Source organism: Phascolarctos cinereus, unplaced genomic scaffold (genome assembly GCF_003287225.1).
Source record: "Phascolarctos cinereus isolate Bilbo 61053 unplaced genomic scaffold, phaCin_HiC Scaffold_3;HRSCAF=262, whole genome shotgun sequence".
In the NCBI taxonomy this organism is placed as follows: Eukaryota; Metazoa; Chordata; class Mammalia; order Diprotodontia; family Phascolarctidae; genus Phascolarctos; species Phascolarctos cinereus.
This window is the reverse complement of record NW_027555736.1, coordinates 182,364,202-182,391,770: the sequence shown is the minus strand read 5'-3', so window position 1 is coordinate 182,391,770 and position 27,569 is coordinate 182,364,202. Positions and strand designations below refer to the sequence as shown.

Genomic DNA, 27,569 nt, shown 5'->3' with positions numbered 1-27,569 from the left:
CGCCCCCAAGCCCCTTATTTAAAAAAATTAAAAAAAAAAAGCTTTCTGTAGGTTGGAGGTTTTGGTAGAATACCCTGACTTTGTATGACCTCTATGGCATGGCTCCGGCTAAATCGAGCCATTTCTGGGAAAGATAAGGGAAAGGAAAATGGAGTTTAAAACTCAAGTGAGGGACGTAGGGACTAAAACAGGAGCATCTCTTTTTGGTCCCTTGACGGAAGAAAGGTAGAGAAATGGCCTCACCTCTGCTGTCTCCCAGTCTCCCCACCCCTCCTTTGGGAATTAGGATCATCCCACAGTAAAGCCAAATAAACAGAAAGCAGCCTGGAGCTGAAAGTGACGAGCCTCGGGCCAGAATTCTAAGCTCCGCAAAACTCCAACCTTCCCATTCGCCGGGGCAATGTCTCTTTAACAGCCTGCGGTCTGTTTGGTGCATTTGCCAAGTGGGAGGGTTATGCCTTCTCCCAGCCCAACTCCCGGGATTTAATTGTCTTATCTCTCTCCACTTTTCTTTTCCAACCTGCCGCCGAGCTTGCAGTTCCTTCCCCAAGCTGCCTTTTTTTTCTTCTTCTTCTTCTTCTTTAAGATCCATACTCACTGGGTTGTCCCTTTCCCCTTTAGGAAGCCTCCCCATGGCTGCAATGCAACCCCAAAAGCAAGACTAGAGGTGAAGCCAAGCAACCCTTTCCCCTCTCATCCCAACTTGGCCCAGATCGCTCAGTTTCGAATGATGATGTCGCTGGGACACTTAGCCAAAGGAGCCAGCCTGGACGATCTCATTGAGACTTGCATTCAGTCTTTTGGTAAGTTTTTCCATCTAGGATGAATGTGTCCGTGTGTAAGAACCTATGTACGATCCATACGCACACCTATATTATTTCCGTTTCGGAACATTTTGTTTGAAAGAGTACCTCTTTTAGATTTTTTTTTTTGGCTTATAATAAGCTTTTGAAATAGTCTTTGAAATGTTTTAGACAGTCTCCTCTCCAGTACATATTGCATATGAATATGTGGGGGTGATGCTTCGTGATGAGAGGTGTGAGAGGAAGTGAAAAAAGTTATTCCTAAGGGAGATCTGTTTTTCTTGGGATCTAGTTTTACTGCTGTTGGTAGGCTTCTGCTAAATTGTATTGAAAGGACGCCTGATGAGATGCATCGGGGCTCTTCTTTCCTTTTGTACTGTGTGGACTCTAAGGACATTTTTAAAATGTCGATGGCATATTACCATCTCACAGAAAGCAGAAAACTTTGAATCATTTGGGTAGATAAAGTCTGATAATCTCCCTTGGAATCAGGAGAGCAGTTTTGCTAAACTAAGAAAATGAGTAGGTAAAAGCAGAATGCTCATGCTTGATTACAAGAGGTTCTCACAATCAGCCCTGTTATTAAGAGTAGAGAATTTAAGAAATCAGTATCCTCTGCTACACACATTTTACCCAGTGAATTATTCATGATTTTCACTTTTGCAACGCCTTGCCTAAAAACATTAGGAGATGCGTGACTGAAAAATATCGGCAGTCAAGTTCTTTTCTTGAGAGTGGCCCTATTTTTATTTCATTCAGTAAATGATGGGGTTTTTTCATATTTTATTTAGGGGTAAATCACAGTTGAAAAGTACTCAAAATTTCACCTCCTCTTCTTCCCTCCAAAAGGAAAGATTGTAATTGGAATGAGGATTTCAGAATGTTCCTATGACACCTCTCTTTGTTGAAAAATCCCCTCCCCCACAGCCATTCCTAATGGTCCCCTGTGTTTGTTTCTTTGCCTTTGTGAGGCCACATGGCTTAGTGAATTGGGAGCCAGCCTTGGAATTAGGAGGATGTGGGTTCCTCTGCCTCTGACAAGTACTGGCTGTGTGACCCTGGACAAGTCATTTACCTCTCGGTTTTCTAGGCAACTCTCTAAGATTAATAAATGCCAGTCTTCATTGGTAGAGATTTTCTATGCCAATGAAAGCTCGCTCCCTTTATCCTTCTCCCTTTGTGAGACAGATAGCTGTGTGTGCTCATGTGCCATAGAAGGGCCTACCTCAAAACACCCGGGCCAAACACATGATGAGTGTTCTTTTCGAGAAGGAAAAGCTATTGGACAATGAAACAGAGACCCAAAGAAACAGGGTCCCAATCAGGAAAAGATACAAAATTGACTCACAACTATCTTCAGGAATATTGGCCCAGTTTCATATGATTACCTTCAGTCTTCAGAAGCCTATCTGGCCCTTGAATTTTGATCACGATTAAGAACAATTCACATTTCTACGATGCTTTAAGGTTTGTGAAGTTCTCTCTCCTCAATGACCTTGTGAAGTGAGGTAGGTAAAAGTATTATGCCCATTTTACAGAGGAAGAAATTGAGGCTCATTGGGGGAAGTGACTTGACCATGATAAGACTCAAGCTAGTGAACATCAGAGCCAAGACTAAAACGCATCTCTCCTGCCTCCAAGTCTTTCCACCATACTAACTCCTTTTCTAGTTGACTTTTAAAAATCCTTTTTTTCTATGTATTTCAGGATTAGAGTAATGCGTTACTTCTTTAAGACCTTTTTGGGAATGAGAATGAGGGCGTGAATTAAGCAGTTTTACCGATGACATTTCAGTTTTCATCTTCACTTTAATTCTCCCTTTATTCTATAACCTTTAATCATTCTGTTAAAGGGGGAACATGGGAACAGAATAAAGGGATTTTCCTTTTAAAAAGATCTGTTTTGCAAAAAAACCCAACAAAAACAGCAACTAAATACTCAGAGGAAAAGAATAAAATCTTGATTGGAAAGTAATCAGTAATAAACTTTTCTTTCACCTTTCTTTCAAAATGGCTGAAGTGATTGATAAAAGTGTTTCTAGATTGGCTCTCAGACTGGCAATAGGAAGCTGTTTAAGAGAGTGACCTTTTTCCATTTTACAAGTGAAACATCTGAAGCACAGAAATGTTGGGTTTGGTAATGCAATTCTCTTCCCCACATCTTATCCCTGTTCCCTGCTCCTCCCCTCCCCACCTTCCATCTGACAGTCTAGAATCAGATCTAGAATCAGGTGAAAGGGACCTCAGGGGCATGTAATTCAACTCCCTCATCTTATAAATAAGGAAACTGAGGCCAGGGAAGTGATTTGACTTTTGTCCAAGGCCACACAAGCAATAAGTGTCAGAGGCAATGGTGCAATTGATAGAGCACTGGCCCTAGAGTCAGGAGGATCTGAGTTCAAATCTGGACCTCAGGGATTTACTTAGCTGTGTGACCCTGAACAAGTCACTTAACCTTGTTTACCTCAGTTTCCTCATCTGTAAAATGAGTTGGAGAAGGAAATGACAAACCACTCCGGTGTCTTTGCCAAAGGAACCTCAAAAGGGGTCACGAGGAGTTGGACGTGACTGGAACGACTGGACGACAACAACTTCTGACAGCAGAACCGGTGTTGTTTCCACTGGACCTTGTTTGCTGCCTCATAGAATGTAGGGATCTTCATGCAACATCCAGGCCAACTGTCTTATTTCCCAAGTGAAGAATCAGAGTTTCTAAGTAAAGTGACTTGTTCATGGCCGCACATCCAGGAGGTAATAAAGGCAGGACTCAAACCAGGTCTTCTGACTCAAAACCCAGTAACTATATGTGGCCAGAGCTGATTTCTCAATCCTTATCTTGGACTTCTGTGTGGAAATCTTAGAATAACTATGTCCAGATCTAAACATGAGACTCTATGAGTTACTCTGCTCAGTTCAACTCCCCTAAATAAAATTTCCTTCGTCAAAGGACGTGAGAATTTATCACAGCTCAGAAGCTACTATGATATGACCTGAAAAACCTGAAAGCTATAAAAAGTCCATTGGATATCATTATCATCATAATGATAATAACTAGCAAATTCATATAGTATTTTAAGGTTTGCAAAGCACTTTATGTATATTATCTCATTTTATCCTCATAACCCTGGGAGAGAGGTGCAATTATTCTCCTCATTTTACAGAAGAAGAAACTGAGGCAGACAGAAGTTAAGTGACTGGCCCAGGGACATACAGCCAGTAAGTGTATGAAGTTGGCTCTTCTTAAGTCCAGATCCAGTACTTTATCCACTGTACCACCTGGCTGATTTTATCCATTTTAACCATTGTAACTGTCACCCAAAAAGTATATATTCATCAATTCATTTTTGCTACCCAGTTGTGCCCAACGAACTAACATTGGGCAGGCCACGTGTTGCCATTCAAGAGCTTAAAGTGTAAGACAGAGATACATGGATTTATACAGCCAAAGACAAGTTTTCTTTCGTTTTGTTTTTCAGCAAGGCATTTGGGGTTAAGTGATCTGCTCAGAGTCACACAGGGAGTGAGTGTTATGTGTCTGAGGTCACACTTGAACTCAGGTCCTCCTGACTTCAGAGCCAGTGCTCTATCCACTCACTGCACCACCGAACTGCCCTAAAGACAAGTATTAAACCAAGATGAGGATGCACAGCAAAGCTGCCTACCTCCCACACACCTCTACGGGAATAAATGAATTTTAGTCTGGAGCAAGGGTAAGAAGGTAATAGGAGAGAATCAGTCAATAAGCATTTTAAGTACTTCCTTAAGGCAGTGTGGTGCTAAGTGCTACCGAGACAAAGAGGTGAAAGAATCCCATGGTGTAATGAAGAGACAACATGCAATTTGTATAAATAAACTATAGATGGGATAAGTAATCAACAGAGGGAAGGCCCTGGCATTAAGGGAGATGGGCAAAGATTACCCGTGGAAGGCGGGATTTTAGCTGGAACAGGAAGGAAGCCAAAAGATGGGGAAGGAGAAATCCCAGGCAGGGAGAACAACCAGAGGAAATGCCCCCCACGGGAAGACGTGCGTCATGTTGGAGGATTGGTGTCTGTCACTGGATTACAGAGAATTAAATATTCCATCTTGGAAGAGACCTTGTAGTTCACTGCATACTAGGCAGCTTTTGAGGTCTCTTTCAGATTTCTGATCACATCAATTCAAGCCTTAGATGAGTGAAAGCCCGGATCTTTGAATGCTTCAGCTACTATCAACTATTGCCTTGGGAAACCAATTCGATCACTCTGGACTTCAGGCTCTTCATCTGCACTATAGGGAGGTTAGGAGGACAGCTTTGAATTGATGATGTCTCTAGTTGCTTTGGGCTTCTACATTCTGCACTTCTGTGAAATTCCAAAGAATGGTCAACCTGGGGTGGGGAGCCTTCGGCCTCGAGGCCACATGTGGCCATCTGGGTCCTCAGGTGTGGCCCTGTGACTGAATCCTTGACGGCCTAAAGGGCCACATGTGGCCTTGAGGCCTGAAGTTTGGATCCAGAGAAAGGGCCTCACTTGAAGACCTAGAAGGCCACGTGTGGCCTCAAAGTCCAGGATTCCCCATCCCTGGGGCTTAAAGGCTTTTCATGTGGAAGGGTGAATGATAAACCTGTCTTCCAGGTTACAAGAGCTGGTGGGTTTTTTGGTGTGTGTGTGTGTGTGTGTGTGTGTGTGTGTGTGTGTGTGTGCGCGCGTGTGCGCGCACGCATGCGCATTAAGTGCTGGGAGTTTCTTTTCATAGGAGCATTTACATGAAAGAGGCATTAAAGAAAAGAACATTTTGTGTCTTAGAGAGAATGTGTGACAGCCCCTCTCATCTGTGATTTGCTTCTCTCTTTGCTTTTAAATCTGTGTAATATACCTTTGGGGAGAGAAGCCCGCTTTCTGGCTGTTTTGAAAGCCGTGCTACTTCTTAGCAGGGGGTGGGGAGGGGAGGTGGATCCTACTTCGTAGATATTTCTTCTTCTCCCACTCCCCTCTCCTGTCCCTTCTTCCTCTCCACTCCCCACCCCGTATTTGACTGTGCACCTCCAAGTATGGTGTGGTCCACACATAGCATAGAAATGAAGGGACAGCCCATCTTGGCCTATTCATTGCAATCCTGGGCTTTTAATATAAAGATTTCTATTTGGGGATGTGACAAGCTTACTTGTCATTCAGCTAAAGTGTTTTGGTGTCCTGTCATCTGAATAGATCTTATATTTGTGTGGCATGTTAAGGCTACAGGTGCTTTCCCCATTCATTATTCCATTTGTCCCTAGTCCTGTGAGGCTGATAGGACAGCTATTCCTAGCTTCACAGAAGTTTAGTGATTTACCTCAAGTTAGTGACAGAGTGTAGCTTCAAGACCAGGTCTAATGGTGCAGCTCAGATGCCCCTTACTGCCTACCTGAAGCCTTTTCCACACACCTGCCTAACCACCCCCTTTCCCACTCCCCCCCCCAAATAATAGTGCCTCCCCCATCAAAAAAATTATCTTGTATATGTTGTTATTCATTCATGTCTGACTCTTCATAACCCCTTTTGGAGTTTTCTTGGCAAAGATAGTGGAGTAGTTTGCCATTTCCTTCTCCAGCTCAGATGAGGAAACTAAGGCAAATAGAATTAAGTGACTTGCCCAGAGTCACACAGCCAGTAAGTGTCTGAGGCTGGATTTGAATTCAAGGTTCCTGACTCCAGGCCTAGCACTCTATCTACTGTGCCACCTACCTGTCCTTGAGTCAAAGGACCTGAGTTCAAATCTTGCCTCTTATACTACCTTTGTGGCCTTGGATAAGTCATTTGACTTCCTGGGACCTCAGTTTCCTCATTTGTAAAATGAGAATATGGGCTTCTTTTCCCTTTCCAGCCTTCGAGCCAAGATCCTATGTGTGTGTATTATCTTCCCCCTACAGCTTCTGAAAGGCTGAGAGCTTTCCATTTTTGTCCTTCTGTCCTTAGCACCCAGCACAGAGGCTGGCACGTGTTAAGTGCTTGATAGATTGATTGATGGATTGATTGATTCTGACCTCCAAGTCATACCCTCTGTTTGCTGTTCAAAGTCCCTCCTAATCTACCAGTCTTCCTATACCTTACTCACAAAATACTCCATCCCTTGACTGAGTGTTTTCCCTGGCTGTCTCCCATGCCTAGAATATCTCGTCTATTCTTATCTCCCTCTCTCGGCTTCTCTGATTTCCTTTGAGCCACAGCTAAAATTCTGCCTTCCACGGGAAGCCTTTCCCAATCCACTTAATGCTAGCGCCCTCCCTCTGTTAATTCTCTCTAATTTAGCCCGTTTCCATATTGCTTGTACATGCATGTTATATGTTGTACCCCCTCCATTAGGCTGGGAACTCTTTGAGAGCAAGGGCTATCTTGTGACTGGTATGCAGGATAATGCCTGGCACATCATTGTGATTGTTGTGTCTCATTTCAGTTGTGTCCGACTCTTCATGAGCTCCTTTGGGGTTTTCTTGGCAGAGATACTGGAGTGGTTTCCCATTTCCTTCTCCGGCTCATTTTACAGAAGAGGAAACTGAGGCAAACACTGACCTGCCCAAGGTCACACAGATAGTGAGAGTCTGAGGCCAGATTTGAATTCACAAAGATGAATCTTCTGGACTCCAGGCCTGGTGCTCTATGCACTGTGCCACCCAGCTGCCCTATTAAGTCCTTACTAAGTGACAAGCACTCTGCTAAGTGGTAGGGATGAAAGTACAAAAGATAGTCCCTGTCCTCAAGGAGGCTTCAAGCAGTCAGCTTTGCCTTGGCTTAAGACCTGCACCCAGGCCCTACCCAAACCGACTGAAGAGTGTAGATGTCAGGGGCAGCTAGGTGGCACAGTGGATAGAGCACCAGCCCTGAATTCAGGAGTACCTGAGTTCAAATCCTGCCTCAGACACATAACAGTTACTAGCTGTGTGACCCTGAGCAAGTCACTTAACCCCATTGCCTAGCCAAAAAAAAAAAAAGCATAGATGTCAGTGTTACAAGATGCAGAGAATAAAGAATTTGGGGAATCTCAATGTATGTAGCTTGTGGAGGCAGGCTTAATCATTATTCATTATTTTGACAAGACTCGACCAATAATTAGCTGTCTGGGCCTTAGTTTCCTCATTTGTAAAATGAAGGGGTTGGATGAGATGATCTCTAATGATCTCCACTTAGTGAAAATTATAAGAGGCTGTGAGACTCAGTTTCCTCATCTGTAAAATGAACTAGGGAAGGAAATGGCAAACCACTCTAGTATCTTTGCCAAGAAAACCCCAAATGGGGTCACAAAGAGTTGAACATGACTGATAAATGATGAACACATGGCAGCTAACAGGGTTATTAAGTCTCTTGCCCAGGGTCATACAATTATGAAGTGCCTGAGGATGGATTTGAACTCAGGTCTTCCTACCTTGACTCCAGGCCTGGTGCTCTATCCACTGCATCACCTAGCTGCCCTGAAAGGTAGGTACTATCCTTATTTTACAAATGAGGAAACCAAGGCAGACAAAAGTTAAGAAATTTGCCCAGGGTCACACAGCTAGTAAATAGTAGGGGCAGCATTTGAACTCAGGTCTAGTGCCTGTATCTACTCTGCCTCCTAGGTACCTTTAATAACTTGAGCAACAGCTAAGCCATTATAAGTGCTCCCAAGAATGCAATGGTGATCTCTTTAACATTAATCATTAATGAGTCACTGTTCTCCAAGATAGGGTTTAACCTTATTGATATTTGTCCTTCGTTCTTGAAGAGGACCATGACATCATGGAGATGAGACTATGGCATGCAAGTGAATTGGATTTGAGCAAGGAAAGGCTGTGCAAAGTCACCAACCTCCCTTTCTCTTCTGGAGCCATCTGCGTCCAGGGGCCCAATATAGATCAGGATGACTAGAGATGGCCCTGGATGCAGTGGGAGACCCTGGCCTTCTAAAGCTAAGGTCTTTCCCAGACCTCAGTTTGACTGAAGCAGCGTTTAACCTAGTGCTTTGGTGCACGTAGACATGCACACATTTGAAGGGGACCTCTCGGAAGCTTTCCAGTTGCAGTGTACAGGGTTGCCTGCCTGTGAGCAGAAATCTGAAGGAACATCCCTGAGTCACAGAGTTCAGCACCTTCACCAGAGCTGGCCCACTCCCACCATCTCTTTTCATCGCAGGGCGTGTTCTGCATGCTGCTTCTATTAATGCTATTTAATCAGTTTTCAGCTGAGCATAATTAGGCAAATCAACACGATGCAGTACATTTGATGTCAAATGCGTGTGAACCACACCATCTGTGTCAGAGGGAGACAGGGCTTATAAGATCACAGAGGTTGTTTTTACCCTGTAACAGGCCCCGCTAATGTGTGATGGCATTTGCAGACACAGTCTAGAAGTGAACTCTGAGCCCAGACTCAGAAAAGTAGAGTTCAATTCTATAGCTATACCATGAGCAACTGGGGTGAAGTGACTTGCCCAGGGTCACACAACTCCAGGCCTGGCACTTTATGTACTGTGTCACCTAGCTACCCCTAAAGTGATATATAAGTGTCAGCTATCTTTAGGAAAGGAGATTGAGGTAGTACTCCTACTGATTAATGTAGTATTCTCAAATAAACAGCTCACATTTATATAGCACTGACCTCACAGATATTAATTTCTTGATCTTAAGTAGTGAGGGAACCAATATTCATTGAGTGGAGGATATAGCTAGGGGCGGCTAGATGGTGCCGCGAATAGAGCACTGGGCCTGGAGTCAGGAAGACCTGAGTTCAAATCTGGCTTCAGGCTCTTAGCTCTGTGACCCTGGGCAAGTCACTTAATACCATTTGCCTCGGTTTCCTCATCTGTAAAATGAGAAGGAAATGGCAAATCACTCCAGTATCTTTGCCAAAAAAACCCCAAATGGGTCACGATGAGTCGGATATGGCTGAAAGACAACTCAGTGACAGCAAGGGACTTAATAAACACTTTTAAAATTCATTCATCTTCACAATGTTCCTCTTTTCCTCCCCAGGAGGGAAATCTAGGGGAGCGCTGCTGAGGCATTTCTCTTTCTGAGCTTTCTCCCATCTCTTCTGGTACCAGCATAATGGGCAGGGCACTGGACTGGAAGGCAGAAGACCCAGGTTCAAGTCTTCGGTCTGCGACTTACTAAATATGTGTATGACCTTAGGCAAGTCACTTTACCTCTGCTTCTGGTTTTCTTGTTCCTCACACACATAGCTGTGTGCATCCTCAGCTGATGCTAATGATCTAGGCCTCTGCTTTTAAGAAACTTAATATTCCCAAGTGGGAATTTTTTTCCATGACAAATATACAACAGGTCAAAATATCCAAAAACTACTTGATGAGAAGCCACTCTTTGTTGCTCCAGGAACCCCTGCTCAAGTTTTCCTAACAGTGGTCTCCGTTAGGAATTTCCTAAGGCCACAGCCAGGTTTGTGAATCACAGAATCTCAGAAGCCACCCAGTCCAACATGTGCCAGAATAGGAATCCCTTCTACAGAGTCCAAGGGGCTATCCAGCCAGTGCCTGAAGACATCCAGTGACAGGAGACTGACTACTTTTCCCTACTGCCCCCCCCAGGGTACCCTCTCCACTCCCCCACTTACTTTAGCTCCCTTTTGTGCATTGTCTTCCTTTAGAACATAAGCACTTTGAGAGCAGGGACTGTCTTTCTGCTTGTATAGGACTAGTCCCACTGGTGTGAGGGCCTGCTGATCCCTTTTCAGGGCTGCTCATCCACCTTTGGTGTCTACCTGGCACTCCACGCTCACCTGAGCGCTGTAGCAGGTGCAGTGGTCACACCCCAATAAACTGTCTAGGCAGAGGGGCTAACCACCAAACCCTTCGGTGACTTAGTCAGGTGTCTTTGCCAAGCAGGTGCAGACTTCCCCTAGTGGAATGGGTGGATGAAAACCATTTGTTCCAGTGGCCATGAAGGCAGCTTAGAGCTTGGTAAGACATTGAAGACACCAAGGTCATCCGCTGCATGCTGGGCCATCGCCAGTCATCTTGACTTTTGTCTTGCCATTGGACTCTGATGACTCTGGAAGAGAAGAGTGAGGCTGATGACTGTGCAGCTCTTGCCTCACTTAAATCCAGTTCATGTGCAAGTCAAGACATCGTTGGTCCTCTTTGAAAATGAGTGATGAACAATTTGTATTCCTAGCACAGTGCCTGCCCTGGTGGTGTTGTTGTTCAGTCATGTCCGACTCATTGTGACCCTGTGGACCATAGCAAGCCGATGCTGTCCATGGGGTTTTCTTGGCAAAAATACTGGAGTGGTTTACCATTTCATTCTCTTGTGAATTAAAGCAAACAGAGCTTAAATGACTCGCTCAGGATCACACAGTTAGTAAGCGTCTGAGGCTAGATTTGAACTCAAGTCTTCTTGACTCTGGGTCCAGTGTTCTATCCGCTGAGCAACCCAGATGCTTCTCCTTATAGTAAGGACTAAATTAATACCCATTGACTGACCGAGCAACCCTTTTGAATATCTCCAATAGTTATGAAGAAATGAGTTGCTGATTTGTATTTGTAGAGAGACTTCCTACAATAATGAAGTCACTGGCCTGGACCAGCCAAAAAGCATTGTTAGGAAAATTTTCCTTACCTAATGCTGAAATCTGTCTCTCTGAAACTTGTATGCATTCCTCTCCTTTTTTTTTTCTTTTTGAGGACAAGAAGAACAGATTGAATCTCTCTTCCATATGTCAGCAGTCCAACTATCTAAAGACAGGCATCATGCTTCCCCTCTGTCTTCTCATTTCCAGAATAACATTTCCAGTGTCTTTGATCAGTCTTTAAATCCTCTCCTCAGTTCCCTTGACTTCTCATTTACTGTCCAGGGACACACTCCAAGTTGTCTGCATCCTTTTTGGCCTCTGGGCCCATGACATTATCTTTGTCACTGATGTGGAACTATCTGGGAGGGCAGAGGTGTTAAACTCTCTACCAGTGGCCAGCACCAAATGAAAACATAATTAGAGAATGTCTAACAAAATAAATTAAAATACAAATAAAACATAGATAATGTTAATTTGTGGTTTTCTAAGTCAATATGAGGCCAGAAGGGATCTTTGAGTTTGAACCCACTGAGCTATATCTCTTTGCAATTTGGTTCTCTATCAACACTCAAATCTAAGCTGTGTGACCTATTGGTAGGCAATTTTCAAATGGACATTTTTAGTATTTCTAACTTGCTATCTCCTTTTCACCTTTCTCTCAGCACTATTGATTGTCCCTCTGCTTCCCTGATTGTAACACAGTTATTGACACACATTCCACCATAGCAGAAATTTACCTGGAGTGGGGGTGATATACTGGTGATCATTGGGTAAGGTTAGAACTAACATTTCCAACCTTTTTTTTGGTTCCTGTACCCCTTGGTTTTCAATAGACCTAGTCATATCCTGTATTCAATATTAAAAGAATAAAATCTGGAGTTTACTCTTCATATGCACATCAGAAATAAGAAATCAATTTCAATAGATTAATATAATTATTTACCAAATATTCCCTGTATTCCTTGACTAGTTTCTTATATCCCCTAGAAGTATGCAACCCTCAGATTGGGAACAGTTGAGATAGAGAAAAGTGAGGCCCACCTGAAACCTCCAAAGGAGCAGAAGCCATTCAGAGGCATTTGTGGAATGTGGTTAAGTTTAGAAAAAGCCAGTTCCCAAGCCACGGATCCTGAAACTGAGGGTGGGTGGACCACCTGCTATTTATCTCCTGGGACTTCGAAGGAATTGGCGAAAGAGATGAAATCTAATCATCACAAGTTATCTCCTAGTCTCCGGCCATCTTGACTAACCCATTACCTTTCCTTTCCCTTTGCCTCCATACCTGTCTGTTACTCCCCCTCTCAACTCATAAACCAAGTCTACCATTGTTCCTGTCTACCCCAGCTCCTGTATCAGGTATGTGTATCGCTCATCTTTGGTCCCATACGTTCCTGACCAGAGTGCCCCTCCCTGACCACCACTTCTCTTTTGGTATTGTCCCTTTAATTAGAATGTCATCTCCTTCAGGCTAGGGATTGCCTTTGCTTTTTTGCATTTCTGTTTTAAACACTTAGCACTTAGCTCTGTGCTAGATACCTAGCAAGTGCTTACTAGACGTTTTTCATTCAGTTCCCTGATGGGTATATTGCTTTAACTGGAGCAAAAAATAGCATTTAAGTAGAGTTGGGTAGGGCATTTTTATCAAATGGTTATTTAATATTTTAAAGGAAAATCTTCTTTGGACTTCATCTTGCCTTCCTGCCCCCAGGAAACTCATCATTGGGAAATCTCACTATTCTGCAAGAATGAATAAGCCTTGAACCTTCCATCTCATTAGTACCCTCTGCCCCTTAGTAGAACCATGGGCTCCAAGGCCTCCTTTTAAGGAGAGGGTCCAGTGAATATTCTCCCCGTTCCCCATCAGCGGCTCTGCTGTTGGACTTCATCATGCTTCCCCACCCCTACCTTCCACCAGGTACTTCCATTTACCCTTTCCTCCATATTTTTCAGCTTCCTTTGTATGTTGTCTTCTCCTAATAGATTGTAAGCTCCTTATTAAAATTTGTATCCTCAGTGCTTGGCATAGTTCTTGGCCCATAGTAAGCTTTTAATAAGACTACTACTAGGGGAAAGGGAATAAGTATTTATACAATACCTACCACATTCCAGGCACTGTGCTAAGCATTTCACAAATATCTGATTTTATCCTTACATCAGTCCTGGGAGATAAGTTCTATTGTGCTCCCTGTTTTGTAGTTGAGAGTACTGAGGCAGATAGAGGTTGTGACTTCCCCAGGATCACACAGCTAATAAGTATCTTGAGTTCAGATTTGAACTCAAGCCTTCTTAACTTCAAGGCCAACACTCTATACACTGCACAATCTAGCTAACTCATTACTATTTAAAAAAAATTGTCCTTTATCAAACTGAAATGAGAATGCTCAGGATTCTCCATACCTAACAGCTGCATGCCACTGACATGGTCCACCAGAAGCCAAGGTGATGTCTAAGCCATGATGAAGCACCAGCCTAAGACCTCACAGGGGTCCTTGTTACAAAATAGCAGAATAATTAAAGAGAAAGTAAACCATCATCTCACAGCACGTTCAGAAGTGTTGCAGGATCATAGGGTCAAAGGTTTGGAGTTAGAAGGGACCTTACAAGCCAACAAGTCCAGCCTGCCAGACCAGAGTTCTATCCCTTGTGCCACCTATCTGTGTCCAGCCATCTACATGTGGTTCAACAACCTCCATGACTGTAAGAAGACTTGTAGCTCAGAGTTTGGAAGACTACCTGTATTTTCAGTCTTCTCTTGACATCTTGTTCAGTTCTGTCATTGTAGACCACTTTGAAAGTAGTGAATACTGTAAGACCTATGATGTTTTTTGGTTTTTAGTGTTTTGGGTTTTTTTAAGCAATTGGGGGTAAGTGACTTGCCCAGGGTCACACAGCTAGTAAGTGTCAAGTGTTTGGTCTGAGGCCTGATTTGAACTCAAGTCCTCCTGACTTCAGGGCTGGTGCTCTATCCACTGCACCACCTAGCTGCCCCAGAATGATGTTTTTGAATGAATAAAATAAAATATATAGAATTGCAATGAAAATCAATTTTATTGGAATACAATTGTCAAAACTTTTTTTTTTTAAATCATGGACTTGGACAGCTAGGTGGTGTAGTGGATCAAGCACCAGCCTTGGAGTCAGGAGGACCTAAGTTCCAATCCAGCCTCAGACACTTTGTAGTTGTGTTACAAGTCAATTAATTTCCCTTACCTTCAATTTCTTCATCTGCAAAATGAATGTGGGAGGGTGGACTTCATATCTTTGAAATGCCCTTCCAACTTTAAAACTATGAGCCTTTGTAAAGCAGTATGAAAATTTTAATGTGCTACAAACATGTTATTTATTATTTTTTAGGGCCACGGAGAATCAAAGGTAAAGTGAGATGAAGGCATTCAGGGTAATTTAATAATTCAAGGAACCTCGTAGATTTGGGGTGTACCCTTAAGCACTGTAGATAGAAAGTCCCACAGCCAACTCAACAGAAAGCCAGTCAATATAAATCACTGACCAGAGGTGTGCACACCTTCTGGGTGCATAAAACCGTTCATAATGCAGTATTTTAAGCAAAGCCCTCTCTGCAGGAGACAGCAACCAGCCAGCCCCCTGTGCACCAACTTTGGGGCTCTTCTCTTAGAAAGCCTGGAGAGTAGCAGCTGGGCTTTGAAAGGGGAGGGATGATACAGAGGTCTTATTCTAGCAGTCCTTTCCTGCAAGGGATGAAAGCATGGCTGCTTCTAGCACACCAAAGTAGGGTTGGGTGATGCAGTTTGACAGGAAATGATTGATTCTGAGAAACATCTCTGCCATAGCACTGACAGGTAGCTTTCATGCAGTACCCAAGGCCTTTGGGACTGCTGTCTTACCATGAGCATAATTTCTAGTTTAGCACTTGGTATCACTAAAGTGAAGAAGTTTAATATGAATATATATATATATATTTTAAATATATGATAGATTATATATGTAGTGTTTTATTAAATCCTTTTCTTCTTACATTGGTCATTTCCCAATGAATGTAACACACACACACACACACATACACACTCTACCTATGGGAAGGAGATTTATTTATCTGTTTACAAATTTAGATCTGGAAGAGACTTTAATGATCATGTAGCTTTATCTCTCTTCTCTGGGACTGGGACTGGTCATTATAATTCATAGGGTCATTGAATTTGACCTGGAAGGGACCTAGAAGGGCCATTTAGTCAGTTTATAGAGGAGAAAATTGAGTCCCAGGGAGATTCGATGACCTGCACAATGTTACACAAAAGTTGTTCTAGTTCAATTGTTTTCAGTGGTGTCCAACTCTCTGTGACCCTGTTTGGGATTTTCACTGCAAAGATACTGGAGTGGTTTGCCATTTCCTTCCCAGCTCATTTTACAGATGAGGAAGCTGAGGCAACAGGATTAAGTGACTTGCCCAGTATCATACAGCTAGTGTCTGAGGCCAGATTTGAACTCAGGAAGATGAGTCTTCCTGACTCTAGGCCTGGCACTGTATGTCCTATGGTGCCACCTAGCTGTCATTATGCAAAAATACTAAGGATCAAAGATGATGTTTGAACTCAGGTCCTCTAACTCCAGAGTCAATGCTCTTCCATTTAGCCATCTTCTAACATTGTTTTCATTTATACTACTATAGTGATAATGTATATCATTCTCCTGGTTCTGTATACTTTGCATCAGTTCATATAACTCATCCCATGTCTCTGAATTTTTCATATTCATTGTCTATTGCAGTGTAATTAATTATATTTAAATATTTATTGTGTACATGTAATTATGTACATACTAATTACAAACATATAATTACATTTACTTTCATGTTCTACAACCATATTCATCCATTCGACAATCAGTAAGGGCCATTTAGGTTTTCTATTTTTTGCTACCACGAAAAGTGCTGCTATATCCAATACTGTGGCTGATATTGGCCTTTCCTCTTTTTGACTTCTCTCTGACTTTATGTCTTGCTGCTCTATCCAATACTATGGTTTCTACTGGGCTTTTCTCTCTTTGCCTTCTCTTTGACTTATGTCTTGCTGCTATATACAATACTGTGGTTGATATTGGACTTTTCTCTCTCTGACTTCTCTTTGACTTATGTCTTGCCATTCCTCAGCAGAATGTAAGCTCCTTCAGGGCAGGACCTGTCTCTTCTTTCTGCATGGATTTATACTTCCAGAGCTTAGGACGGTGCCTGACATTAGTCAGTGTTTCTTCTTGTTGTTGTCCGATCTATTTGGAGTATTTACTGAGTGACGGGCTTACTAGATTAAAGGAGAGGCGTAGTTTTGTAACTTGACACTGGTAACTTTAAATTGTTTTCCGGAATAATGGTTAAAACTGTTTGCCCTTGCCATTTAGTGCTTCCTTATGTTCTCTTGGGTGAAGAAGAAAATGACATGCTCTGCTGGGATTGTTTTGCAGTTTGGGGCTGTGAACTTGCCTACTGATTCCCAGCGGACGTCCTCACAATGCAGGATGCAGGGAGGGCAGAACAACTGGGAAACAATTTGGAAATTATTTATGAAGCCATAAAGTCAAATTATGACTCAGGTATTCTGGTTATCGATGTTTAAATGTCTCATCAGAAACTATTAGTGAGCCTTGTTCCTAGAACTGTCTTTCAAGCTCCTTTTCAAAATTTCTTATAGCTATGACCTTGAAAATCAAGGAAGGATGGAAATTCTCACGTAAAAAGAGACACAGCATCCTTCCTCTTTTGCACCAGGGCCAGTAGGCTTTGCATTTGCATAGACCAGAAACTTGAATAAATGTTGGGTTGTTTTTTAATTTGGTTTAACAACCATTGATTAAGTGCCTACTGTGTATAAGGCAGGGCAACTAGGTGGCACAGTGGAAAGAGTGCCTGGCCTGGAATCAGGAAGACCTGAGTTCAGATGTGACCTCATATACTTACTAGTTGTGTGACCCTGAGCAAGTCACTTAACCCTATTTGCCTCAGTTTCCTCATCTGTAAAATGAACTGGAGAAGGAAATGGTAAACCATTCCAGTATCTTTGCCAAGAAACCTCTCCCCCCAAAAAACAAAGGGGTCAAGAAGAGTTGGACACAATTAAACAATAATAGCATTGTTCGAGGTTTTGGCCTAAAGTATTAGAGTTAGGAAGACAAAAGTGAAATAGTCTCTGTCCTGAAAGGGTTTACATTCTTCCGAGGCTGCAAAGGTGAAATATGACAAGTATACTGGGAAGTAAATACAAAGTAATTTCAGGAGGGGAAGGATGGAGCAGGAACAACTGGGAGAATCAGAGATTTCTCATCAGAAGTAGCATCTGAAGGGGCAGCTGGTTGCACCAGCCCTGAAGTCAGGAGGACCTGAGTTCAAATCTGGCTTCAGATCAAACACTTAACACTTATTAGCTGTGTGACCCTGGGCAAGTCCCTTAACACCAATTGCCAAAAAAAAGAAGTAGCATCTGAACAGAGCCTCAAACGGAAGTTAGGGATTCTAAGATTTGGTGAGGAGGAAGTGCATTCCAGGTACAGGGAAGAGACAGCCTGAGTAAAGGTGCAAGATGTATTGTTGGGTTTGGGCTATAGCTAGTAGGCCTAGCTGGCTGACATATAGAGTGGGTGAAAAGAAGTCATAGCAATTAAGTGGAAATGTGGGTGGGAACCAGATTGTGAGAAGTGTTAAATAGCAGACTAGGGATTTTTAATTTTTATTCCTCTAGGAAATAGGAAGTCACTAGAGATTTTTTGAGCTGGGTAGTCTTAGGAAATCAGACATAAGATCCTAGAAATTCAGAGCAGGAAGAGAACCAATTTCTGAGCACTGTAAAGCCAGGAGTCCAATTTGGATGTTAAAATATCTCTACAAATGAAATTGTCTCCACCTTAGCCTGGAGGCATATTCACAACACAGTGGGTACTTTCCTCTGTTTCTACCATTTCTTGTTAAATGAAAATGGATTTTAAAGCCTCATCCAAATTTATAATTGGTTAATCTGTTGGTTAATTATGAACCATACAAGACTGGACTTTCTTTGTCAGGAAGTATGCAGAAGACAGATGAATGTCTGTATTTCTAATCAAGTGACATTCGTTCTGGTAGGGCTTCGACTGAACTATTCACACTTCTTTCCTCAGGCCAGAGACCTACAAGAAATTGGCAATTGCTAGACTCATTGCTTTGCACCATAATTACCATGAGATTTCGGTTATATCCAGTTTGGGGATTTGGGGGCCAATTCAATCCAACTAGCACTTATTAAGTGTGTAATGTATGCATGGCACTGGGGATGTAAAAGCAATATACCTGTATAGATATATAGATGTATCTATATATCTAGGTATGTAGACAAATCTAGACATATATATATATATATATATATATATATATATATATATATATTTAGATATACGTGTATCTGTGTATAAATACATTTATAGTTATATAGACATATATGATCATATATGGTATGTGATGGTATATGATATATGATGTGGACATCTAGACATATCTATATGTCTAGATACATAGACATATGTAACACGTATCTAGACATGTATAGAGATAGGCATGTATCATGATATGTGCGTATATGTGTATATAAGTGTGACATAGATATATTAAATATACATATATGTATATGTATGTGTATAAAATTTTAACTGGTCATCCCAACAACCCTATGAATTAGATACCATTATTATCACCATTTTACAGATGAGAAAACTGAGGCTGAGGGAAATTAAAAGACTTGCAGGGGTCATATAGCTAGTAAGCATCTCAGGCAAGGTGTGAACTCAAATTTTCTCACTCCAAATCCAGCATTCTATTTGCTATAACATCTAACTGTTTAATTGACCTTCAGTTCTGTAAATATGTTAAGCAGGGAAAGAAACAGGTATTTAATAAGCTCCTACCATGTGGCAGGCACTGTACGTCAAACTTTACAAATATCATCTCATTTGATACTTATAACAACTGTGGGAGGTAGGTGCTATTATAAACCTGATTTTACAGTTGAGGAAACTGAGGCAGACAGGTTAAGTGATTTGTCCAGGATCCCACAACTAGTAAATGTCTGAGGCTAGATTTGAACTCAGGTATTCCTGACTCGAGGCCCCATGTTCTAGCCACTTCCACAGGCTAGTCTTACTGCCAATATGCAAATTATGCTTATATTATTAATGCTTTGTGTGTTGTCTACACGAGTCTCTGATTCAGTTTATGCCTTGTGTTCCTATTCTATAGTAACTTTCTTAATAATACTGATAACATCTGACTGGCCTTTTGCAAAGCCCTTGGCATTTAATAAAATACTTATAACAGATCACCTTTATATAATGTACATTACAGGTAGCTAGGTGGCTCCCATAGACCATGGGAGTCAGGAAGACTGTATGACCTTGGACAAGTCACTTCACCATTGCTTGCCTCAGTTTCCTCAAAAGTAAAATGAGAATGATAATAGCATCTAAATTCCCAGGGTTTTTGTGAGGACCAAATGAGATAATATTTTAAAATGCTTAGCACAGCCTCTGACACGTAGTAGGTGATATTTAAATACTAGCTATTATTATTATTGTTGTTGTTGTTGTTTACAAAGTTCTTTGCTCACATTAAATCTATGAGATCATTGTGGTGAGTATCTTGGCCATTTAATACATATGGAAAGCTGAGGCTCAGAAAGATTAAGTGATTTGTCCCTACAGCTACAATCAGCAATTCTTCTGAAATGCTTGCTGATAATGCTGCTGAGTGGAGAGACAACTGGAGTTTTATTTCTGGATTTGGTCACTGAGTTGTTCAGAGCTTCCTCTCCTCCCCTGACAAATGAGTTTGATAATGTAATAATTATTTCTGAGATAAGCCATGAAAATCCCTGTAGAAAGGGCCACTCTGAGATGGTTTGACAAATATCAGATACTAAGAAGTCTGCTAAACACAGATGGATGTCTGTTGTGTTCTCTAGTTTTATTCCTTGCATGCCAAGGCAGCATGTCTTCTTCGTCATATATACCTTCAGGCAGTACTCAGGCTTTTTTTATGGGGATATTTCACATTCAGTGAACTCCTGTTCCATCTGAGGTACTAAAAGTCTTTCTAAAGGGGGTAGAGAGGAAGGCTGAGAGGAGGAGAGAATCAGCCAAATATGCATTTGTTGTCTATAAATTTCGGGACTGAGTTTCATATCAAAAGGTAATGACATGTTATGGAAGTCAGTGCACCTACAAACAGTGAGCCTGCTTGCATTTTTGCCTTTTGTTTTTAGATTTCATTTGCAAAGTATACTTTGCCTTCCATAATGGAGTAACTCATTTTTTATAACAATCAAAAAAGGAATATGGTACTCATAGATGCAGCCAAATATAGTGAATAGAGAATTGGCCTCCAGTCAGGAAGACTTAGGTTCTCACCCCTACTCTGAGAAATATTGATTGGGCAACTATGGACTAATCACTTAACCTCTCAGTGCCCTTAAGAAACTCTCCAAGTCTCTAGGTTCCAGAGTAGATGCAGATCCACATTGGTAGAGGGAATTTCCTCACTAGGAGCTCCCTGCATCAATAAAATCAGGGGTCAGATCAAAAAATGGTACTGAAGTCAGCTGATGCTCCCGTTCCCAATGAGAAGAGTAGTCTTGTAGAGCTGTTATTCTATACTAAAAAAGATTGGTCTTTGATTTTGTGTGTGTGTGTGTGTGTGTTTAAACAACCTGGCACAATTCCTTCAAATACGGCACATAAACTTGAGTGTTGCTTGGCAACAAAAATGATGTTAATGAGGAATTAATGACATTACAGGAAGAGTAGGGTTGTGAAGCCTCTTCAGAATGCCTAGTGCTAATTGAGTTGACGAGAACTGATTTCAGTTGTGGTAGTAAATGGGAAAAGGCTAAAGCTTGCCCAAGATTCTTTGTGGGAATCTTTCACCTTTAAGTAAGGATAATTTCAGGTGGGTATTTGTGGGAAGGGGGGGGGACACCCATTTAAACCCTTTAAATTGGCCCATATATAATGGGTTTCATATTTCTTGGGAAAATGAAAAGGGGAAGGGGTATAGGAAAGGAGATAATTAGGACTTGACAATAAATAAATAGATTTTTAAAAAACAGATAAATTGATTGGCATACAGTATCAAATCCATTTTCTTTACTAACTTTGCCTGGCTGTTATTTACATGGAAACTCTTAGCAGTACCAACCAAGAAAGTCCTATTGAGGGACCTTTAGAATGCCACAGTTTAGCCTGCCTAGGATTCCTGGATGAAAAGATCTGGGGTATGTGCAGCAGTGAAATGAAGGAGCTCTGTGGTCTAGGATGTTGCCTTCCAAACTGGGGCTAGACGTCACTATCTGCCAGTTTTGTACAGGAAACTACACCATTTTGTACAGGAATCTATTGCACCACGGTGGTATCTGAAAATCCAGTGATAAAATCTCTGTCTAGAACTACTTGGTTGCATAGAATGACTACATTAGTGTGGTAGAAATGGACAAAACAACAACAATAGTGACGATTTTTCTCATCTCGCTTCCAATTCTTGAAATGCACACTGCCTAACATATTCCCAGGCCCTTGTTCCTCCTTTCTCTTTCTTCCTTGGCTCTTTGGTGGATTACACTTTTTGGTCTTCTCCTTCACTATAAATGACTGTCACCTTTCACTTTTCTCCCTGAAGAATATTCCCTTTAATCTTCATTTCTTATCTCCCTTATTTCCCTTTTACCCCTAAACCTGCTTGACAGCCTCTATTCTTCTTGAGGACTCCTATATTCTTGGAGAGCCTTACTAATGTAGCTGAGTCACCATCTTGGTTTTGTGTTTGTGGTGAGTCGCGATGAAGAAAAAAATGGAAAGAGAAGGTCCCAATTGTTCTTATATCTGACACTGTCTTATAGTACCGTACTAATAACTAATGTAATACACATTATTTTATCTGATCCTCACAACAATCCTCTAAGGTGGGTAGGAGTATATATTAAAATGTAAATCACATTCTACATAGCAACCTTAAATTTAATGATTATAATTTTAGTTCATGTTTTACTCATTTATTATTCATTGCTAATAACACTAGGGCTCTCTTCCCCCATGTTCCTAAGAGCTCTGTTCTAGAATGATTTCATCTGGAGGTGGGGGAGGGTCTATATTCTGCCACAGGTAATATATGTAAGGGAAAAAATGCTAGGTTTGGAGTCAGAAAGAATTCATATCCCAGCTGTGTCACCTGCTGCCTTCTGTGATCTTGGGCAAATCACTAACCTTTCTGGACCTCAGTTTGATTAGACTAGATGACCGCTAAAGTCAGTCCCTTCTTGCTCTATGTCTTCTGATGCTGTGATGTCAGGATTCTTTCATTCCAGATACAAGGGAAGCTAGCCAGCTATTTAGAGAGTAAAACAAAGTGTCCCTTCAAGGCCAATCTCTGACATGGCCCAGTCTGTCTGCTTCCAGGAAGAGCTCTATGTCATCCCACACCCCCACACACTGGCCCTTCTGCTGTGTTTTCTGTTTGTTTGTTAGTTGCCACATGGATTTGAGCTCTGGTCCCACCCTCCACTCCTGATAATTCCATGTCTTGCCCTGCTTCCATAGTCCCCCAGCATCAGAGACTTCTGTTGACCTCAGCCAGGCATGTGGTACTTTATGGTGACAGCTAGTGTTTGTCTATTGTATTTCTCGGGCTACTTTTGAATCCTCCTATATGTCTAAAGAAAAAGAGGTCGACAAATGAAGAAAATACTTTAAAATTCAAACCAATCATTGTTATTATAGGGTGGCCAAAACTCAGTATTTTAAACAGATGACACTTTAGGGGGTCAGGTTAGATTGTTTGCCTGTTGGTTTTATTCATGTTGATAAAGATTGTCTATGGCCATGTAAGGCAGAAAGAAGATAGAATGAATGGGTCACTCAAAAGTGCTCAGGTGGGCATGAATGGTTGAAATAACTTACCTGTAATTCCCCGCATCTGGTGACACAATGGCAGTGAAATAATACACGAAATGTTGGGTTTTAATTTTTTTTTTTAATCAGTGGTGGAATAGTGGAACAATGTCAAAGTTTCAAGATTCTCAGAAACCTTCAACTGCTATCTTGCCAGTTAGGGGTTCATTTTAAGAGCTATACTGGTGTGCATAAGTGGGAAGTCAAAGTACTTAAATGAGAATGTAATTTCCCCTTATCAATAAGATCACAGTTTTAGTAGATAAGAGGAAAACATATATTTTTTCATTGACATTGGGCTAAGACTCTTACAATAGTAGCAAGCAATAGCGAGGTTTTTTTGTCATATCTTACTCTTCTTAACCCCATTTAGGGTTTTCTTGGCAAAGATACTAGAGTGGTTTGCCACTTCCATCTTGTTGTATAGATGAGGAAACTGAGGCAAACAAGGTTAAGTGACTTGCCCAGGGTCACACAGCTAGTAAATGTCTGAAGCCAGATTTGAACTCAGGAAGATGAGTCTTCCTGACTCCAGGATGGAGTACCAGCTCTGTCTACCATGCCACCTGGCTGCCTCTAGTAAGCTCAGGATCCCAGAGACCTAAGTTCCCATACTTCTTTGTGTCTAACTCATGTATTTGTGAAGAAATCTTCTTATCTTGCTGAGTCTTGATTTTTTATCATCTTTAAGTCAGGAGATTGAAACAAACAATTTCTAAGGTCCCTTCCAGCTTATTTTAAGTGTATTATCTTGAGAACAAGATGAAGAAACGTGGCCCATGACAATATACTTAATAGGGATGTCCTACAGGACCAGTTCTTGTCCTGTTAACTCCTTTATCATTGACTTTGATGAAGATAGAAGGCGTGATCACTACATTCGTGAGTAACAAAATGCTGGAAAGATAAGATAATAGGTTTAGAAGATGCCTTAAAGGTCATATAGAGGGGCAGCTAGGTGGTGCAATGGATAGAGCACCAGCCCTGGAGTTGGGAGGACCTGAGTCCAAATCTGGCCTTAGACACGTAACACTTACTAGCTGTGTGACTCCGGGCAAGTCACTTAACCCCAATTGCCTCACAAAAAAAAAATGGTCATATAGACCAACTCTTCATTTAATATTTAAGAAACTAAGGCCCAGAGTGATTAAGTGAAAAGAGCTGATATTTGGACCTTTGGTCCTAAATCCGTAAATCTTCCATTTTGCTACACTGGATAATAAGTAAATACACTAAATATCGTACTCCAAATTCAAAAAGATTTTGATAAGCTTTAACAGTGGACTAAAACATAATGAAATTTAACTGGGTGGGGAATGACTAAATAAGCTGTGATATGTGATTGTAATGGAATATTATTATGCTGTAAGAAATGACAAGCAGGATGATTTCAGAAAAACCTAGAAAGACTTACATGAATTGATACACAGTGAAATGAACAGAAGCAGGAGAATGTTGTACACAGTAACAGCAATATTGTTTGATAAAGAACTGTGAATGACTTAGCTATTCTCAGCAATGCAATGGTCCAAGACAATCCCAAATAATAATGACGCATACTATCCACCTCCTGAAAAAAAAGAAAAAAGAAATTTTACTAGAATTAATGCATAGCATTTGTTTCATTAGATTCAATCTTTACTGAGTTCCTATAAATGCAAGCCTTTGTAATAGATTGTAGAAGATGTAAAAATAAGTATGACAGGGTCCCTGGCCTTGAGGAGATAAGAGGTATACAAATACTTATACTTTAATGTCTAGCAATACCAATAATTAATTTGGTAGACTTGTAGATGTGTTAGTTATTTAGTATCATTATTTATAATAACATATCATTGTTTAGTATCATTATTTGCAATGATAAGCACACAATGGAGATACTAACAAAATGTTTTTATAGGTCAAAGGAGAGAGAATTTTTTTAAAAAATCAGCTATACAAGTACCAGTTGAGGGTGACCTAGCTTTACACTAATTAATGTGGAGGAAGACCTAGAATATTGAGCTACAAATTTTTTGCAAGCCAGCAGTATGACCTGGATTTCCCTCCCACCCCCTGCTTGAAAAGGCTAATGCTATCTTAAGATGCGTTAATGGAAATATGCTGTATGATATGGATAAAGGAACTAATAGTTCCATTGTTCTATGTATTGATAATACCATAACTGTGGTATTAAATTTATATAATTTAATTTATATGACATAATTCAAGAAGGCTATCTCGCCAAATTAGATGTGTTACGAAGAAAAGCACTCAGTCAGGTCAAGTCAACCATTATTTATTGAATACCTACTATTGAATACCTACACTATGCTAATTGCTGGGAATACATAGAAAAGCAAAAATCAGGCTCTCCTCTCAAGGAACTCGCAGGCTGATAGAATGGTGAAAGGTCTGGAAATTGCCATATGCAGAATAGTTGGAACTAGACATATTTGATCTGAAGAAAAGAAGACTTGAAAGATAGTGGGGAGGGAGGGACATAATAAATATTTGAAGGACTGTCATGTGGAAGAGGGGATGTTCTGTGTAACTCTAACTCGATGTCACAGTGGATAGAGTTCCTGCCCTAGAGTCAGAAGGACCTAAATTCAAATTCAGCCTCAGACACTTACTAGTTATGTGACCCTGGGCAAGTCACTTCACCCTGTTTGCATCAGTTTCCTTGTCTGTAAAATGAACCAGAGAAGGCAATGGCAAACCACTCTAGTATCTTTACCAAGAAAACCCCAAATGGGGTCACAAAGAGTTGGACTCGACAGAAACAACTCAGCAGCTACTAAAAGGCAGAACCGAGACCAATAGGCAACCATTAGAGGGAGAAAGATTCCGGCTCCAAGAACGACTCTTGTAACGATTCTGCCTGTCAAATAACGGATTGGGCTACCCCGTAAGCTATAAAGATCCCTGTTACTAGAGGTATTTGAGCAGACATTTGATGTGCAGTTGACATATATTTTAATATTTAATATGAGGGGGAAAGGTGGGCTAATTGACCTGTGAGGTCCTTTATAATGCAAAGATTTTATAATGGACTCTTCATTTGAATATGAGGGTAGGCTATGTGATGATGTGCCTTAGTGTGAAAGTACAATCTGCATATGTTTATTTCAGGGCTCTACACACAGTGGGTCTTCAGAAAATGTTGCTAGTTGACTAATTGTTGTTCTATTACGGGTCCAGCGAAGTAATGTTCGTTCTCATAGGAGAATGAGAAAAATAGGATGGACAGGTTAAAAAAAAATCGCCTAGAAGTCGTAGTGGACACAAATATTTCAAAATATTGTTTTTAAATAATAGAAAAATTGTTTAAATTTCTACTATTCAAAAGCTAAACCTGTATGATTTTGAGATATATTAAAGAGTTTAATTAAGAAGAAGCCAAAAACAATTTTTTTTTTATCAGAACCCTTGATTTCACTGATTTAGGGAACTCCCGGGAAGGAAACACTTTCTGTAACAGTCTTCTGGAGTGGCCTAGGACACTAAGAGATTAAAGGACTAGCCCAGGGTCCCATGGCCAGCATGCATCAGAAATGGGACCTGAATCTCAGTCTTCCTGACTTGATAGCTGGCCTCTCCCCCACCCTGCCTCTCGCTTCCTTATATTTAGCTTGGGCCAAACTTTAACAACAGCTTTTTTCCCCTCCCTACCTCATGATTTCATTGGTCTAGAAAACTTATGATGAGGAAGGACTGTCTACTAGTCATTTGAGTGATCATTGCTTTGCAACCAGAACAGTGATGATGATGATAACAAAGATAATTGCAACTTCTGTTTTCAATTTGTTTCACATTTCAGATGTTTTCATATTTATTATCTCATTGAAACACATACTTTGTAAAGGAGGTAGGTCAAGTTTTGCTGCGCCTATTTTATAGATAAAGATCTGAGTATGGAGAGAGTTGCCCAAACTTTTAACATGGTTAATAGTAAGGACTACAATCCAAGTTTTCTGACTCCTCATCTAGTGTCTTTTAAATTACAATGTGTTACATTTATTAGGGCAGTTAATTAGAACAGTAGATAGAGTGCCAGGCTTGGAGTCAGGAAGACTCATCTTCTTGAGTTCAAATCTGGCCTCAGACACTTAGTAGCTGTGTGACCCTGGGCAAGTCACTTTACCCTGTTTGCCTCAGTTTCCTCATCTGTAAAATGAGCTGGAGGAGATGGCAAACCACTCCAACATCTTTGCCAAGAAAACCCAAATGGGGTCACAAAGAGTGACTGAATAACAACATTTATTGCTTCATGTTCAGATGTGACCTCTGCATTTTTACATGGATGTGAAAAGGCCAAGAGCAAAAAATGTCATACA

At 41.1% G+C, this 27,569-nt stretch overlaps 1 protein-coding gene across 9 annotated transcripts in view; it reads left to right on the top strand.

The window, feature by feature from the left end:
- RASGRP1 (RAS guanyl releasing protein 1) overlaps positions 1-27,569 on the top strand; it is a 134,277-nt gene that overhangs the window by 9,443 nt on the left and 97,265 nt on the right. For all 9 annotated transcript variants that reach the window (XM_078151327.1, XM_078151324.1, XM_078151328.1 and 6 more), the window contains one exon: positions 622-803. In XM_078151327.1, coding sequence (XP_078007453.1) covers positions 622-803 — 182 coding nt within the window. The remainder of the gene's footprint in view (positions 1-621; positions 804-27,569) is intronic.